General features: G+C 46.4%; 1 protein-coding gene and 1 long non-coding RNA gene across 3 annotated transcripts in view; one reads left to right on the top strand and one right to left on the bottom strand.

Annotated features, from left to right (window-relative positions):
- ALPK2 (alpha kinase 2) overlaps window positions 1-15,504 on the top strand; it is a 124,305-nt gene that overhangs the window by 83,349 nt on the left and 25,452 nt on the right. The window contains 5 exon segments of the mRNA XM_027576241.2: window positions 2,681-2,828; window positions 6,396-6,523; window positions 6,635-6,670; window positions 11,564-11,838; window positions 13,537-13,625. Of these exon segments, the coding sequence (XP_027432042.2) occupies window positions 2,681-2,828; window positions 6,396-6,523; window positions 6,635-6,670; window positions 11,564-11,838; window positions 13,537-13,625 (676 nt within the window).
- Window positions 814-11,518, bottom strand: LOC113912674. Of its 2 annotated transcripts, XR_003516924.2 has the most exons (4): window positions 11,249-11,518; window positions 10,463-10,562; window positions 2,660-2,783; window positions 814-1,564 (listed from the first exon to the last, which is right to left on the bottom strand). It is a non-coding gene; the product is annotated as an uncharacterized LOC113912674 (long non-coding RNA). The 2 variants fall into 2 exon arrangements; XR_003516923.1 differs by lacking the exons at window positions 814-1,564; window positions 2,660-2,783 and adding an exon at window positions 5,081-5,367.

The raw sequence follows: 15,504 nt of genomic DNA, 5'->3' as shown, positions 1-15,504 counted from the left end.
CTCGTCTTTGAGTCTAAAGTGCCCTGGGGGCTCCGTTCCAGGTTTCAGACCACTTGAAGCTCAGAGCCCTTGTAAGTGCAGTCACCTCTGCTTTGCTGGGGTTGTCACCTCAACCCCAAACTCCATCCCTGCACCGAATTTTAGCCTCTTTTATTTCAGAGCTCTTCTTTCCCTTCCTATGGGCGGGACGAGTCAGAAGAGAAGACACTACAGCCGGGTGATGCCATCTGTGCATGCGGGAGCCCGGCGCTGGGGGCCCCCGTAACCCGAAGTGGGGGCTTTGTTACTCCTGCCCGAGTTTTCAGACGTCCACACTGATGCTCGTTCTTCCCGTGCACAGCACACGGCCCTCAGCCCCTGCTGCAGACAGGATTCCATACAAAACTCCCTCTGAAAGTTTGGGGGCATCCAACCAGGATTCTAAGATACATGTTTTAAAACATTTAAAGTTGGGGCACCTGGGTGGCTCAGTCTGTTAAGTGTCTGCCTTCAGTTCAGGTCATGATCCTGGGGTCCTGAGATCCAGTCCCAAGTTGGTCTCCCTGCTCAGCGGGGAGTCTGCCCCTCCCTCTCTTCCTCTCCCTCAGTTTGTGGCTCTGCTCTCTCTCTCACATGAATAAAATCTAAAAAACAAAACAAAACAAAAAAACTAAGAACCCACATATTTAAAGAGGATGAAGCAGTATTTTAAAATATCTCTAAAGTGGTTTCAGCTCAAAGGGAAATGTTTATTCGGAATCCTTATCGGTGGTTATTCGAGTTACCGTAGGAGCAAGGACCATGCCGGTAAGCAGAAGCTGGTGGAGTTTGCACGGGGTGTCTTCTGGTGTCTGCGTCCGGGTGTGAGCACAGCGTTCTGCGCGGGGGGGGGGGGCGGGGGGGAGGGGGGCAGCTCTCGCACCAGAGACCCCTCTGGGAAGGAGTTAGTGTGTGTGTGGCGGGGGGGTGACTCAGATGACTCAAAGAAATAAAACTGAGTACCTTTCTTGGGGACATTCAGAGCTTTCTATTCTAGCCTTTCCCCTCAACATTTGGCCAGAATATGCACAGAAGAAAAACCTGGCCACACCCCCAGGGCTTCTTTGTAGCTTCTTCCTCTCCATTCCTCCCTTTCTCCCACACAAACAGGGGTCCTTTCTGAAGCCCTGAGGCTTCTTGTCCAAGCCAGCTTTCTAGCTTTCCAAGACCCTCATGTCGTTCTGCTGCCTACTGTATACCCTCCCCTCTGTCCCCCCAGCTTTTTGTGTTCAGAACTTAGAATGGGCGGTGGACAGGGTTGGCAGCCTTAGGAACATCTGGGTATCCACAAATCATCGTGAAGACTGCCACCGCATAGTGTTGGAAGGGCCCTTGAGGAATTAGGTCCCAGATGAGGAGGCAGTCTGGGTCAAAACTCTGGACCAGGAGTTTGAGCACAGCTAGCCCCGTAGGGCCATTTGCACTGAAATGGGTGTTGCCGACAATAAGCACTTGGTATTTTTTCTCTCTCTCCCATCATATTGTTAGGATCTTCAGCTACTTTCCAGTTGAGGGACTTGTTCTCTGAGCAGCCCGTTTTCACTTCCTGTGAAGAAAATAAGCTTTTAAATATGCATTCTCCTGCCCAAGTGTCTGTCGGCATCAAGGAGGGATGCGAGGCGCCTTTAGCCTAATGGCGACTTCACGGTAGGGGGCCTCGAGGGAAAGGGGCAAACAAAGCATCAGCATTGAGGACTTCTGGCTTGGCCGTGGACTAGGTCATGCTTTGGGTTGCCACAGCTGCGGAGTTAGGGAACTTGGTTGGTAGAAGACTGACACCACATTTCCACATTTGGCAGTAACCCTAACTGCCAAATCATTCTGCCCACCGGGCTGGGTCAGCCGTCCTTGTCCCGTTCTAATGTCTGTGCTGCCACCTAGTGGCTGCCCTGAGTAATGACACATTTCCCTGGCCGGCCGTGCCTGATTGAGAAAGGCCATGTTCAAAGAGCGCAGGCTAGCCCCCTGGGGAATGGTTTCCTGCTTGCTCCTATTCCATTCAAGAAGACACTTCTCTTTTGCTAATGAACTTGATAGCAGACATCACTGCAATCCTTTAGGATATCTTCAGCAAAGACAACTGATCAAGGGGAAAGATGGATGAATGTTATTCATAAATAACTTACTCTTGAGTCGCCTTTTGTGTCTGGGGGCTTCACCACAATTACTTGGATAACCTGGATATTATTCTGCTCCCAATCCCCAGCTCTGATTTTGACCTGGACTATCCGGTGATCATCTAAAAGCATTCTATTTGGCCCAGGTTTATAGACTAGGTATCCACAGTCCCCTACCCTCTTCTTTAAAAAAAAAAAAAAAAAAAGTCTCTCACATTCTATTTCACTTTGTGCATTAGAGATCTTAGGGAGTTTTAAGTAACGAAAAATGAGATTTTTCTATTAGATTGGTTTTGTTCATTTTCTGTCTGCTTAGGCATGCCACATCTCCCCACAGACACTTGGGTTCCTCATCCATGAATTGAGGGTAATAATTACTATCCCTATTCTTAGGATTGTTGTCAGAATGAAATGTGATACAATTATTGTCAGAATGAAATGTAATACAAGAATGAAATGTGATACGAGATACAACGTCTTTTCCCCACTGTGAAGCTCTTTGCAACTGTTGTAAGGACACTGACCTGCAAATATCTCGTTTCCAGCTCCGATATTACTGAAAAAGATCCAAGCCGAGATGTACCCTGACCACTCCGGGAATATAAGATTAAGCTGCCAGTTTGCAGAAATTCATGAAGATTCTACAATCTGGTGGACAAAAGATTCAGAGTCAATAGCCCAAGTGCAGAGAAGGTGCGATATTTGCCCGGTCACTTTTCACAGCTGTTGCTTGTTTCACAACGTAGTTCTAAAAGAAATTAGTTATAGGAAGTAAAAAGGAAAACCAAAGCCGAAACCCCACACTCAAAGTATCCAAGACGAGTAAGTAACTGAAGACAGATGTCTAGACGGGGAAGGGCGTGGAGGGTTCTTAGCTGGGCTCTGCCAGCTGAGTTTTGTGGCCTCAGGAAGTCAGGAAACCTTTCATGATGTTTCTAGAATCAGGGGAACGGGTCAGATCATCTTCTAGTCTGAGGTTCTGTGGTCCCAAGAATACAGAGCTCTCTTCTGTATGTCTGTGAATTTGGCTGTGTTTTCTGTTTCATAAATTCCCATGAGCCTGCCAAATTTCAACGCTAGGAAGGTGAATCCAGAGGAAGAAAAAAAGAAAAACTACCCCTATACCATGAGGTCATAGAAAGTAGCAGCTTGGAGGGTGATAAGCAGCCATTTCTGAGATGGAAAAAGCTGTTTATTTCTGGGGCCCTAGGATGGTAAAGGCGGGGAGGAGAGTGAGAATCATTGCCTAGAATTCCCGTTGGAATGAACCTGACGAACGGCTTCCTAAAGCACCTTGCTGGTAATACACGCTCGTTCACGTGAACTGTGGACCTTGAGCTTCATCTGACACACCTGAGGAGGCGTGGCTCCTTCTGAAACAGATCACCTGGCTCAGTGGAGACCACCCTAACTCAAACAGTCCTCAGGTGCTTCTTTCTGCCAAGGGAGGTCCCTGTTCAGCAACCCTGAGTCATGGAGGTGTTCCTACCCCCTTCATCTTGTCACAAATAGCCTGCAAAAGGAAGAAAAATCGGAGAGCTTTCTGTCTAATTAAATCAAATATGTCTGCGTGGAACATGTGTCTGGAAATTATGTCCCAAATGCAACTATGGCAGATTTGAGCTATAGTTTTTTTTCCATGACTTCACTCCAGAAAATCTAACTGGATTGTGATGGATGGAATAATGCCCTGCTGCCTAAAACGTTGCCATTATCCTGCCTGTCTTATGTGTATGGCTTAAGAAGAATTATAATGGAGAACAAATGGCTTGATTTTCAAATCAAGGCCGCTCCCCAGAGCTTTATAGAAAAGAAGCACTCATGATTCATTTAAAAAACTTTCTATAGCTGTCAGCCAAGGATAATTAACCAGTGGGGTTTTTTCGCAGTCTTGCTCGGAGCTCATGATTGGCACCCGAATCTTTTGGGTCCCTTTTCCGTTTGAGACGTCTTTAGAAAACCTAACCTCCCTCTGAAGAGCATATGACAGTGGCAGGCTTGCCATGTACTAGTGACACGTGGCTAGGCCTTTATGTTCTTAGGGATGTTGGCTTCATTTCGTCTTGGCCACACTGGCTTAGGTGCACCCATTTGCCTTTTCTGTGGTGACCCGAGAATATTTGGGGGTCCTACACCCTCTGTATATCGAGAAATCATCTATATTATTTCAAGTGGCTTTTTAAATGTTATCAAATTTCTTTCACCCGTAATTCCAGTTGAGTGTTTCCTTCACGTGTCCCTCCCAGAAGTATCTCACTGCCTTGTCAAAACATAATTTTCAAGAAGTTGAAATCTCTCAAACAAGTATAGTATAGCCATGTAGTAAAGATCTTCTTCAACTCATTAAATAATGAAGAACCAGGAAGATGGTAAAGCTGTTCAAAGGAGCATTTGAGGAACAGAGATTTATGTAGTCAGTCAGGCAAATGAAATGCAATAGATATACTTTTGCAAACAGATACAAAACTGGTTAATATTTGACAGGTAATAAACACGGGGGGTTATCTTTTCTCCTAGACAGAACCTATAAGTTGCAAGTTAAAAATGTCTCGGGGGTTCTATTTAAATAGCAAAGCCACGCACAGGAGCGTTCTCCCATAATTAAATTCTCCTTGGGTGAACCCGTTAAACTGTGACATATGAAGGGCAGGAAAGGGCCTCCAGGGATCTCTGTCAAGGGTCAGAACATCAGGGAATCTCTGGGTCAGAAGCCACAGAGAAAGACACTGCCCCAGCCCTTCTGTGACTCAGTTTCCCAGCCCAACAGGAAATCTTCTTCTCGTAACTGGGCCCGTCCACTTTTTTTTTTTTAAAGATTTTATTTTTATTATTTAATTGACAGAGAGAGAGAGACAGAGAGAGAGAGGGAACACAAGCAGGGGGAGTGGGAGAGGGAGAAGCAGGCTTCCCGTGGAGCAGGGAGCCCGATGCGGGGCTCGATCCCAGGACCCTGGGATCACGACCCGAGCCGAAGGCAGTCGCTTAACCAACTGAGCCACCCAGGCGCCGGTCCACTTTTAACCACACATTCAGGATGTGTTCAGAGGCTCTGTCGGTGGATGATGTACTATGATTTTGTGGACTTTTTTTTTTAAGCCTTTGGTACATGAAACGTGTAAATCAGAGTCTTGATGTCCACTGAAAAACCAACCCATCAGGAATACTTTGTGGAATGAGCAACTGAGAGTCAGGATAAGTGGAATTTATGGTTGAACTGTGAAACGACCTAAAACTGAAACAGACAAACCTGGTGAAGGTTTAACAACATTCAAAACAAAACTGCAACAATATTTAATGTAACTTTTTGGCTACAACTAAGTTTTTAGTCTGAGACTTTGGAATAAAGATTGGAGCGTTAGCCATAATTCTCATTGTCCTAGATTTGAGGGCAGTGATCACAAATCACTTGAGGAGGCAGCATAATGAGATCAAGGTGAGGACTCCAGACTCAGGCTTTCTTGGTTCAAGTTCCGGCCCAACCCTTATCAGCTGTGTGATCTGAGGTCACGTGCTTGGTCTCTGTATGCCTCAGTTCCCTCATCTATGAAATGGGAATAGTAATATACTACTTCTCTCATTAGATTGATCTGTGAGCGACGTGAAATAGACGTTTAAGTCAGTACAATGCCTGGTGCATACCAAGTGCATATGCATTAGCTATCATCACCACCACCACCACCACCACCACCATCACTGGTTTTTCTGTATAGCACGGTGCCTAGAACTTAATAATGTCGAATGGGTGGGAGGGCAGATGGATGGATGGTATTCAGTAGGGGAGTACCCTATTTAAAAGAATACCCTCAGCCACACGTCCTTATTTCTAGCAGAGACTTCCTTTCTCTTGTCCCTTATGGTGTCTGTGTTTAGATTTGGGTTTGGAATTTTCAGTTTTCCTTCAAGCACAGGGCATCTGCATTAGTAACATGATTGAGGTGAATTCTGAGCAGAAACGTTAATGACGGCCCCCAGAATTCACACTTCTGGTTCTTTGCTCTGCTAGCAGCAGCCAGACCTCCCAAATGTTTCTGTATTAATATTGCATGTTGGAGCGAGGACGCTAAACCAAAATCGCACCGATCATCCCCTACAGACAAATGAATTATTTAAACAGCTTATCGAGATCTTGTTCTTTTAGCCAGCCCACTGGCCCAAAAAACAAGAGGGCAGGGAAGCATGTGTTTCTTTCTCCTTAAGTGTATTAGAAACATCCAACCTCAGAACGATGAAGTGTTCAAATAATCATGTCCCCTATTGCAGTGCAGGCAACAGCTCTACTGTGTCCTTGGCCATCGTGCAAGCTGGTCAGAAGGACCAAGGCATCTACTATTGCTGCATCAGGAACAGTTATGGAAAAGTGACCACTGAGTTTAACCTCACAGCTGAAGGTAAGCCTCGGCTGTCAGTTTCAGGTGAAAACCACGAGCTCTGCTCCCCGCCCCACCCGGTTCAGAATGCCCATGCGTACTGAAGACACCCTCTTCTTTGTCTTGCTCTAGTTCTGAAACAACTCACGAGTCACCAGGATATGAAAGGTAAGCCAATCTGAGTTGGATGTCCAAGGCCGGGGGCCACTCCATAAAAGCATGAAATAGCTCCTGGAATCAATGGTAGAAGCAGTATTCCCATCGACTCTTCTAACCAAGTAGGAGAGAGCGCCCGAATGACCGAGACATGAATGACAATTCATGAGGTAATTCAAGCTAGTCACGGCGAGGTGACAAGTATCCAGAAGTATTGTGTTTATGCAAGATCAGACTGCAGCATGCAGTGCTCAAGGACACATTGGCAGGGCTTTGGGATAAGACTCCTTCCTTTAAGCCTCAGGCTTGCATCCAGCCCTTCTGCAGGGGGTTTGCAGTCTCCCGCAATGACTGACGCAGCCTGTTTTGTGTCTTCAGTTTACTTTGCGGTTTGACTAACTGGGCCAATTCCAAAGACAGCCAGGCGTTGAGGAGAATAACTCCATTCGTTTGCATCTTAATGAAAATGAAAGATGCGTTTGTGTGCTTTCCTTTGGCGTTTTGGCCCTGGTATGGCAACAGCCTAACAAGGCTTCTGAACAGTCACCTGCCACTGGGCCACCCACTGAGGACAGTTTGGTGGAGTCCATGCTTGGCTTGTGTTTCCTGTTAGGGAAAAGTACCTGTCCCCACATGCCCATCCCCACCCACTGGTGTGCTGGGAAATGTTTAACAACCTGCCAGGATGGGAGGCTGATTCATTGAGTTTACTCATTTCTGTGGTGTAAACAGTCTCACCACGGCCAATTTTAAACTGCCAATATGACATTGGGAAAACATGGAACCAGGAAGAGATGCCCGCCTGTGCACGCCCGCCTCACCCATGTGACCACAGCTTTTAGCACCTCATAGCACCTTGGTCACTTTTAGAAGAGGTGTGAGTACAACTGATAACTTAGTTGATTTAGCCTCATAAAGAAATTGACTTCGTGTGTTGATTTTTAGACGAACAAAACACCTGAAGACGGTGAAGTCTTTGTGAAGACAAGACAGTAAATGCAGTTATGATGGAGAACACCTAGTTCACTAAAGGCAAAGAGCTGGGATATATCGGGGCGCCTGGGTGGCTCAGTCGGTTAAGCGACTGCCTTCGGCTCAGGTCATGATCTCGGACTCCTGGGATCGAGTCCCGCATCGGGCTCCCTGCTCAGCAGGGAGTCTGCTTCTCCCTCTGACCCAAACCCCTCTCATGCTGTCTCTCTCTCTCCTTCTCTCTCTCAAATAAATAAATAAAATCTTTAAAAAAAAAAAAAAGAGCTGGGATATTGACTTAGAAATGGTCTAGCAAATACGTATCATGATATTTATCCAAAACAGCAAACGCAGGCTCTTTGCAAACCTTTTCAAATGCTATCTGCCTGTCTTTAGCATGGAGTGTACTTGTATAATTTTAGATCCTTTTTCCATGTCTACCCCCCCATCTCCCCAAAAGTCTAAATATGCAAAAGGATGTCCTTCCTCCTTATACATGAGAAAACACAATGACTTTCAGAAGGCTTTCTCTGCGTCATCAGCTTCTTAGCATTGCTTGGCATTCACATCCCAGATACTTGCTATGCCCTCATTCATTTAGGTTTGCATAAACTCATTTTTCTAGGTTTTTACCAGTTAGGAATGAGACCCCAGTGGGGATGAGTGTAGCCCTGTGACTCCAACCAGAGGGCTCGGGTCTAGACCCGATGACATCACCTCCTCTCAGTGTCGGACCCCCTGTGACTGGGGGGTCCAGTGTCAGTGACTCACCGGGTTGGGGATCCATACTTTCCCTCCCTGTCCCCTTGATCTTTCAGATGAGGAAGCCTCAAATGACTTCTTTATCACCTTTTGTATTTGGAGGAGTCTCTCTCACTAAACATTTTATTAGTTGAGTTCTCCAGAGGAAGAACAAATAATATTTTACAAGTTGGTCTCTAATTAAAAAACTAATAAAACCAAGCTTGTGGGAAAGCCCAAAATGAATGATGGTCCAAATAAAACACAAGCTAGCACAATCTAATGATAGCACACAGGGCTTTCAAAGAAAAGTCCTAAGATTTATTTTTTTCCCTTTCATTGTTTTATCTTTGTTAAGTAGACATTTCTGTTGGAAATTATAGATAGGATTGTTAATTATACCCAATGTAGTACTATACAAAGAAAATTCCCTTCTTATTTCTGAGCACATAGTCTGGAACAACTTTTGTGTTAAATTTGATACATTTTTAAGTACTCAATGCACACATTTCTGTTAAGAATAATTGAGTTTCAGAAATTTGGGGGATTATGAAGGAAAACAGAATGGGGTAAATATAGCTCATATTTACTGGGCTCTGGTGTGTGTATACAGAACATTTCCTATATTCTGTAAGTGGTAGTGGGGCCCAAATTGCATGAAATTAATCATGTAACCAGAATTGAGAAGATCTGGGTTATATAAAAAAGCCTCCCTTCTTCGTTTTGTGATGCAATTTCAAAATTTAACTTAAAAAAAACTATACTCTCCTCCATAAATTAATTTTTTTTTTCTGGTTCTATCACTAAGGTTGAAATCCATGATACAAGGATCTCCTTAAAATCTGCCTGGGAGGTCCCTGGGTGGCACCGTCGGTTGGGCGACCGACCACTGGTTTCAGCTGGGGTCATGATCTCTGGGTTATGAGACTGGGTCCCGTGTCAGGCTCTGCGCTCAGCGTGGAGTCTGCTGGGGTTTCTCTCTCTCCCTCTGCTCCTACCCCCCACATGTGTGAGCTTGCTCACTCCCTCTCTCTCTCAAATACATAAGTAAAATCTTTAAAAAAAAGATTTTAGTTATGTATTTGAGAGAGAGAATGAGAGAGAGAACACGAGAGGGGAGAGGGTCAGAGGGAGAAGCAGACTCCCCGCCGAGCAGGGAGCCCGATGTGGGGCTCGATCCCGGGACTCCAGGATCAGGACCTGAGCCGCAGGCAGTTGCTTAACCGACTAAGCCACCCAGGCGCCCAATACATAAATAAATCTTTGAAAAAAATTTGCTTGGGACAGTGTCCCATGTGCCTGCCTGTCCCCCAGCTTCACCACCCCAGTTCTGTCTAGAAACCCAGGACAGATTACTTGGCCAGATGCTCCTGCGCAGCCTTGTGAAGTCTTGGAGGGTCTTTCTGCACACCCCCTTTCCACTGGCACCTTCAGCCCTTTTCCTATTCAAACCTCTCCCTCCCACCTCCTTTCTTTCTTTCTGTCAATAACTAGGCCTATTCATTCATCAATATGCTTTAAGAATTATTTTATTTTGTTAAGAGAGAGAGCGAAGAATGCGGGGGAGGAGGGGCAGGGGGAGAGGGAGTGACAGAATCCCAAGCAGGCTCCGCGCCAGCACGAGGCGCTCTATCTCACGACCCTGAGATCATGACCTGAGCCGAAATCAAGAGTTGGACACTCAACTGGCTGAGTCCCCCAGGCGGCCCAAGAAGAATTTTAATCTCCTTATGCCTTTAATAGCTGGCTTCAGTCATAAGCTGCTCTTATTTATATTTAATTTAATTTTATTATGTTATGTCAGTCACCATACATTACGTCATTAGTTTTTGATGTAGTGCTCCATGATTCATTGTTTGCATATAACACCCAGTGCTCCATGCATAGGCTGCTCTTAAAACATACGATCTGAAAATATTTTTAAAAGCAGAGGAAAAAAAAAATGTTTCTCTACACAGTCTAAGTAGAAATGTGAAGTGAGATTTTTCACATGACCGAGGATTTCTTTCTTCTTTTAAACATTCAGAAAGATGTCCGTTTTCATTGACTTTGAGGATTGGAGGGCATTTTTAAAAATCTAAACAAACTTACCTCACTGAAAGCCATCTTCTTTACTTCTGTCAGCCCATCGGAAGGCTGACCTGCTCATCTCTAGTTTAAAAGAGAGCCTTCTGATTACGTCCATTGGCACCTGAAATGTGGAGAATCAACTCTGAAGAAAGCTGGTGCTAGAAAAAATAATTCTACTTTTCTTTTTACATATAAATCCAAAATGATTAGATTTTTTTCAGTCTTTCTTCAGAGGCAGTTCCTGTTATGGTTTGGTTTTTGCCTGCCTATTTCTTTTTTTTAAGATTTTATTTATTTATTTGACAGAGAGAGAGAGCACAAGCAGGGGGAGCAGCAGAGGGAGAGGGAGAAGCAGGCTCCCTGCTGAGCAGGGAGCCCGATGCGGGGCTCGATGCGGGGCTCGATCCCAGGACCCCGGGACCATGACCTGAGCTGAAGGCAGATGCTTAACGACTGAGCCACCCAGGCGCCCCTGCCTGCCTATTTCTTATGTCTACTACAGACATTCTCAACACAGGGAGGCAGTATTGCCCCCAAGAAGGCAAAAATTGCTTTTTAAGGAGGCAAAAAACATGCACTCTGTGTGTGAAGCCCAGATATACACATAGTACATAAACGGATATACAGTATATGTGTGGAATTAAAATTTCAGGGTAGGGGCAATTTGAAAAAAAGTCTAAAAAGACTCCTTTCGGGGGCAATCATGAGAAAAAGGGTTGAGAAACATTGAGCTATCACATCTTACCATTGGTCCCTCCTCCTCCCTCCCCCACCCTTCACCTGTCGTTTCAACTTGCCTTTAATTACCTTTCAGGGTCCGGTCCATATTTTCCGGGGCTGTCTAAACTTCTTTCCCTGGTCTCCCCAGTTTTGCTCCAGCCAGTCTCCTCCCCTCTCATCGGATCGGCTGAGGCCTCACACGGATCTTCCTCGGTCCTCCTCGATGACTCACCCCCCGCTCCCCACCATCTCATCTTTGAGCTATGCCTCCGTGGGGAGTGTGCTTTCCCCTCTAGGTTCTACAGGCCAGCCTTGCCCTTATCCCTGCGTGGGAACATCCGTTAGCCAAGAAGCAGCACTGGGGGGGATCTTCTGTCCAACTAAAGGTGAGCTGTGTTTTAGGATGTGAAGAGATTGAATTCAGCCAGCTCATCTTCAGGGAAGACTTCCTCAGTGACAGCTACTTTGGGGACCACCTGCACGGTCAGATTGCCACGGAGGAGTTGCACTTTGGCGAAGGCGTCCACCGGAAGGCCTTCCGCAGCAAAGTGATGCGGGGGCTCATGCCAGTCTTCCAGCCCGGCCACGCGTGCGTGCTCAAGGTGCACAATGCCGTTGCCTACGGGACCAGAAACAATGATGAGCTCATCCAGAGGAACTACAAACTCGCTGCCCAGGTGGGTCCACCTGCCCAAAAGAGTCCCTTGGAGTGTGAGGTCCCAAAAGAGTCCCATGATAGCCTGAGATGAAAGTCAGACTCAGAATTGTTGGGAGTGTCTCCAAGAGTGCGTTTCTCTCCCTTTGGGGTGTGGTAGTAAGGGAGCCACGGGATCAAGCCCGCATGCTGGGAACCAAGTCCAAGTTCTCAGGGCAATTTCTTGCCCTCATGCCAGCCGATTGGGACTCAGCCTGTGTCTGGAGGACCCTCCCTGGTTCTGACCTGGGCTGGGATCTTTTCTGTTCCAAGGGAGCCCCATGAGGTTCTTGAAGGTTTGAGTCTACTTAGACACAGGATGCTATAGAAAGTGGGGGCTCCAAGCTACACAGGAAGCCAGAATTCCCAACCATCCCCAAGGGAGTAGTTTCTAAATTGTTTTGGCTTGGTTTGGTTTGGTTTGGTTTATGGAGGGGTGTGGGGTATAATCAGAAGTTTCAGCATTTGTCCTGTTTTCTGCCTTTCTGAGTTTGCGTCAATGTCTGCCTATAAGCTGTGGAGAGATTGAGCCAAGACTCCAGCTAAGTTCCCACCTCCCTATGTTACTGAGTCATAGAATCTTTTTTTTTTTTTAAGATTTTATTTATTTATTTGAGAGAGAGAATGAGAGGGAGAGCGAGCACATGAGAGGGGGGAGGGTCAGAGGGAGACGCAGACCCCCCCCTCCCCCCGCCGAGCAGGAAGCCCAATGTGGGACTCGATCCTGGGACTCCAGGATCATGACCTGAGTTGAAGGCAGTCGCCTAACCAACCGAGCCACCCAGGTGCCCTGAGTCATAGAATCTTGAGACAAGAAGAGAGCATGGGCTTCCCTCCCTGCCTCCCCCTCCCGCTTTGGCCCATGTATTTCACTCTTGACACCAATACTGGCCAAGCTTTCGGGAGTGCTGGGTCTAGCTCTTCTGCAGAGGAGGTGCCCTTCTAGAACTGTTACCTGTAGAACGGATAGGTTAGACTTCAATGAATCTCCTGGGTACTGTCAAGCTCTAACCACCCATGATTGTCTCAGATGTACTGTTGTCAGGTGGGACTTGGGGCTCATGAATCAGCCCCTCTTCTGAGTGTAGGATTTTGCCAATTGTATTCCTTCTTCTTCCAAAGTAACCCTTCTTTTTTCTGTTCTTTCACTGCATCTCTTTCCATCTCAAGTACCATCTGGTCCAGTCAGGGAAAACCCCCATCATCCAGACTCCCCCTTGGAGAGGCCCTACAGAGCAGAAAGCAGAATCCAGTTTGCTTTTCCGAGGCAAACAATCTTGTCGAGGTGTTCACTACCCACAACTCTCATCACACCCCTGAAGAAGAACTTCAGATGGAGAGCTCACAGGCAGACCAGCAGGCCTTGACATCCTGCCCTGGGGCCATTCCCCTTAGCCCAGGGTGAATTTCAGCCATGCAGCTTCTAGAACTTTTGTAGTTCAGGACACCTAGCCCCGGAGACCACTTGAGCTTTACCTATATTGTTCCTTCAGGTCTCAGAGCCCCTCGGCAAGTGGACAACTCTAGGGTGTAATAATTGTTGCTTCCGTGCTACTAACCAAGGGTTGGATGGATTTGGGAATCCACTGGCTTGACCCACATCAGGAAATCTTATTAGCTTTCCCGGCAACTCTGAATTTCTTCTAATCACTTGTCTTTCCCATGTGTGTGGGTGATGTAGGAATGCTATGTCCAAAATACTGCCCGACAGTATGCCCAGATCTATGCTGCCGAAGCACAGCCTCTGGAGGGCTTTGGAGAAGTGCCAGAGTAAGTGTGTTTACCCACTCTTGTATTATCACTCCTGATTTGTCAGGGACTTGGGGGGCCTGGAGGGAGGAGAGGGTGGGAAGGACCAGTAGGACAAGCAGTTCACCTGGTCTTTCTGTCTGGGAGCTATGAGAACACTCCTGTTCTTTACTGGAGGCCAGAGGCTTACAGAGAGATAATACATATTCTTTAAATCAACGTATGTTTGTATATACGTACGTATGAACAGATGGATGGAAGGATGGGTAGATGGATGGAGAGATGAGTTCAATAACTGTGTCATATGAAATAGAAAAGATTTGGATAGAAAATGAATTAGATGTATCATGTTAAATAGAAAAGAAAGAATATCTGCTTCATGGATATGACATTGTCTCAACAATAAGCCAGTACAAGAGAACACGAGAGTATCACCAAACAATTAACCTACGATGAAAATAAAATATGGTGCTGTGTCTAAGAAGACTGAATTGGGTATCATCAGTGGAGGAACATACTACCCATTTTCTGGAACCCTGCAGAGATAAATTACACTGATTATTTTAATCCACTCATTGACTAAATATGGATTGACCCAAGCAGATGTTTGGGGGTCTAGAACTCGTGGTTGCTCGTCTGCTTATCTGGTTGAGATCATATGTGCGTGTTTAAGTGGAAAGAGAAAGAGGTATGCCAGGGCACGTTGGAAATTTCAGACAGGACAGTCTTTTGTGTATCAGTAGAAACTGGGAGAAGAAGGAAGGAAGGAATTGTTGCCTACGTTGATTCTGTCAGCTCACAAAGGGGGGAAAAATACTCTCCCTGTGTTTCGGGCATATCGTATGGAATGTCCAGTGCTTTCTGCTCTTTGCCAGGAAATGCTTAGCGTCCTTATTTAGTTCACAAACATTTCTTAGCAACTTCAAGAAAAATTAACATAATGCAAGGAAAATACACAATTGCTTTTCTGTTTAATCCACAAAGACAGCAATCTGGAGTGAGTTACGGTTTTGTGTTATAGGAACTCGCACATTCTCTTTCTTCTCCAGCCCCCTTTCCCAGTCTCTGCCCCCTTCAGGTCTTCTTAAGGAGGAAGAGAGTCAATTGGGTGAGCTGTCCACAAAGCACAGGACCATGGCCCCGTCCGGTGAGGCACGCCCAAGCTTTGCGTGACTTGACACCTCAATCTGGGGGCTTTCTAAAAAAACAGCACAAAATTATGAATACGAAGATTGGTGCAGGGACTTGGGAAGGGCCTGTGCTTGTGAGGGACACAGGGGCTAATGAGCGTCATCAGCAGCCCCGCATATATGCCACTGGCTTAAAGATAGATTAGGACATTTTGATATGTAAACACCTGTCCCTTCCTTACAAGGGAAGAATCTGTGAGTGCATGAATGATAACGTACGGAAGGATAGGGGTCCTCACAAAGGCATCTGCTCCGATTCCACGCTCATTGAACCAAAATCAGAGGATTCTGCACCGCAACACACACACACACACACACACACACACACAGAGAGAGAGAGAGAGAGAGAGAGAGAGAGAGAGAGCCTTCATAAAGGCTTCCATACTTGAAACCATGTTAGAAAAGCTGAGCGCAGGCAGGACTTTAGAGGAGATGGCACAGTGAGTGTGATCGTGTATGTGTTGGGTGGGGATGATTTGGATGCTTCTCAGCCTCGAGATGCTCCGGGGTGTGCAGGGACCACCGAGACGTTTCCACCTGGCAGTGGCGGTGCAAATGGAGAGCAGAACATTGGTGGGGGCATCAGTGCTATAGTCCCCGGAGGGCCCACGCGAGAGGAGGTGCAGAGGCTGGATGCAGTGAGACCAGTCGGAGAGGCCTTGCTACAGCCCCGGGGAGGGGCAGTGGTAGTGGAACTTGGTCACTGGACA

This window comes from Zalophus californianus, chromosome 14 (assembly GCF_009762305.2).
Source record: "Zalophus californianus isolate mZalCal1 chromosome 14, mZalCal1.pri.v2, whole genome shotgun sequence".
Classification (NCBI taxonomy): Eukaryota; Metazoa; Chordata; class Mammalia; order Carnivora; family Otariidae; genus Zalophus; species Zalophus californianus.
The sequence above is the reverse complement of the archived record's forward strand: the minus strand, read 5'-3'. Positions and strand labels throughout refer to the sequence as shown.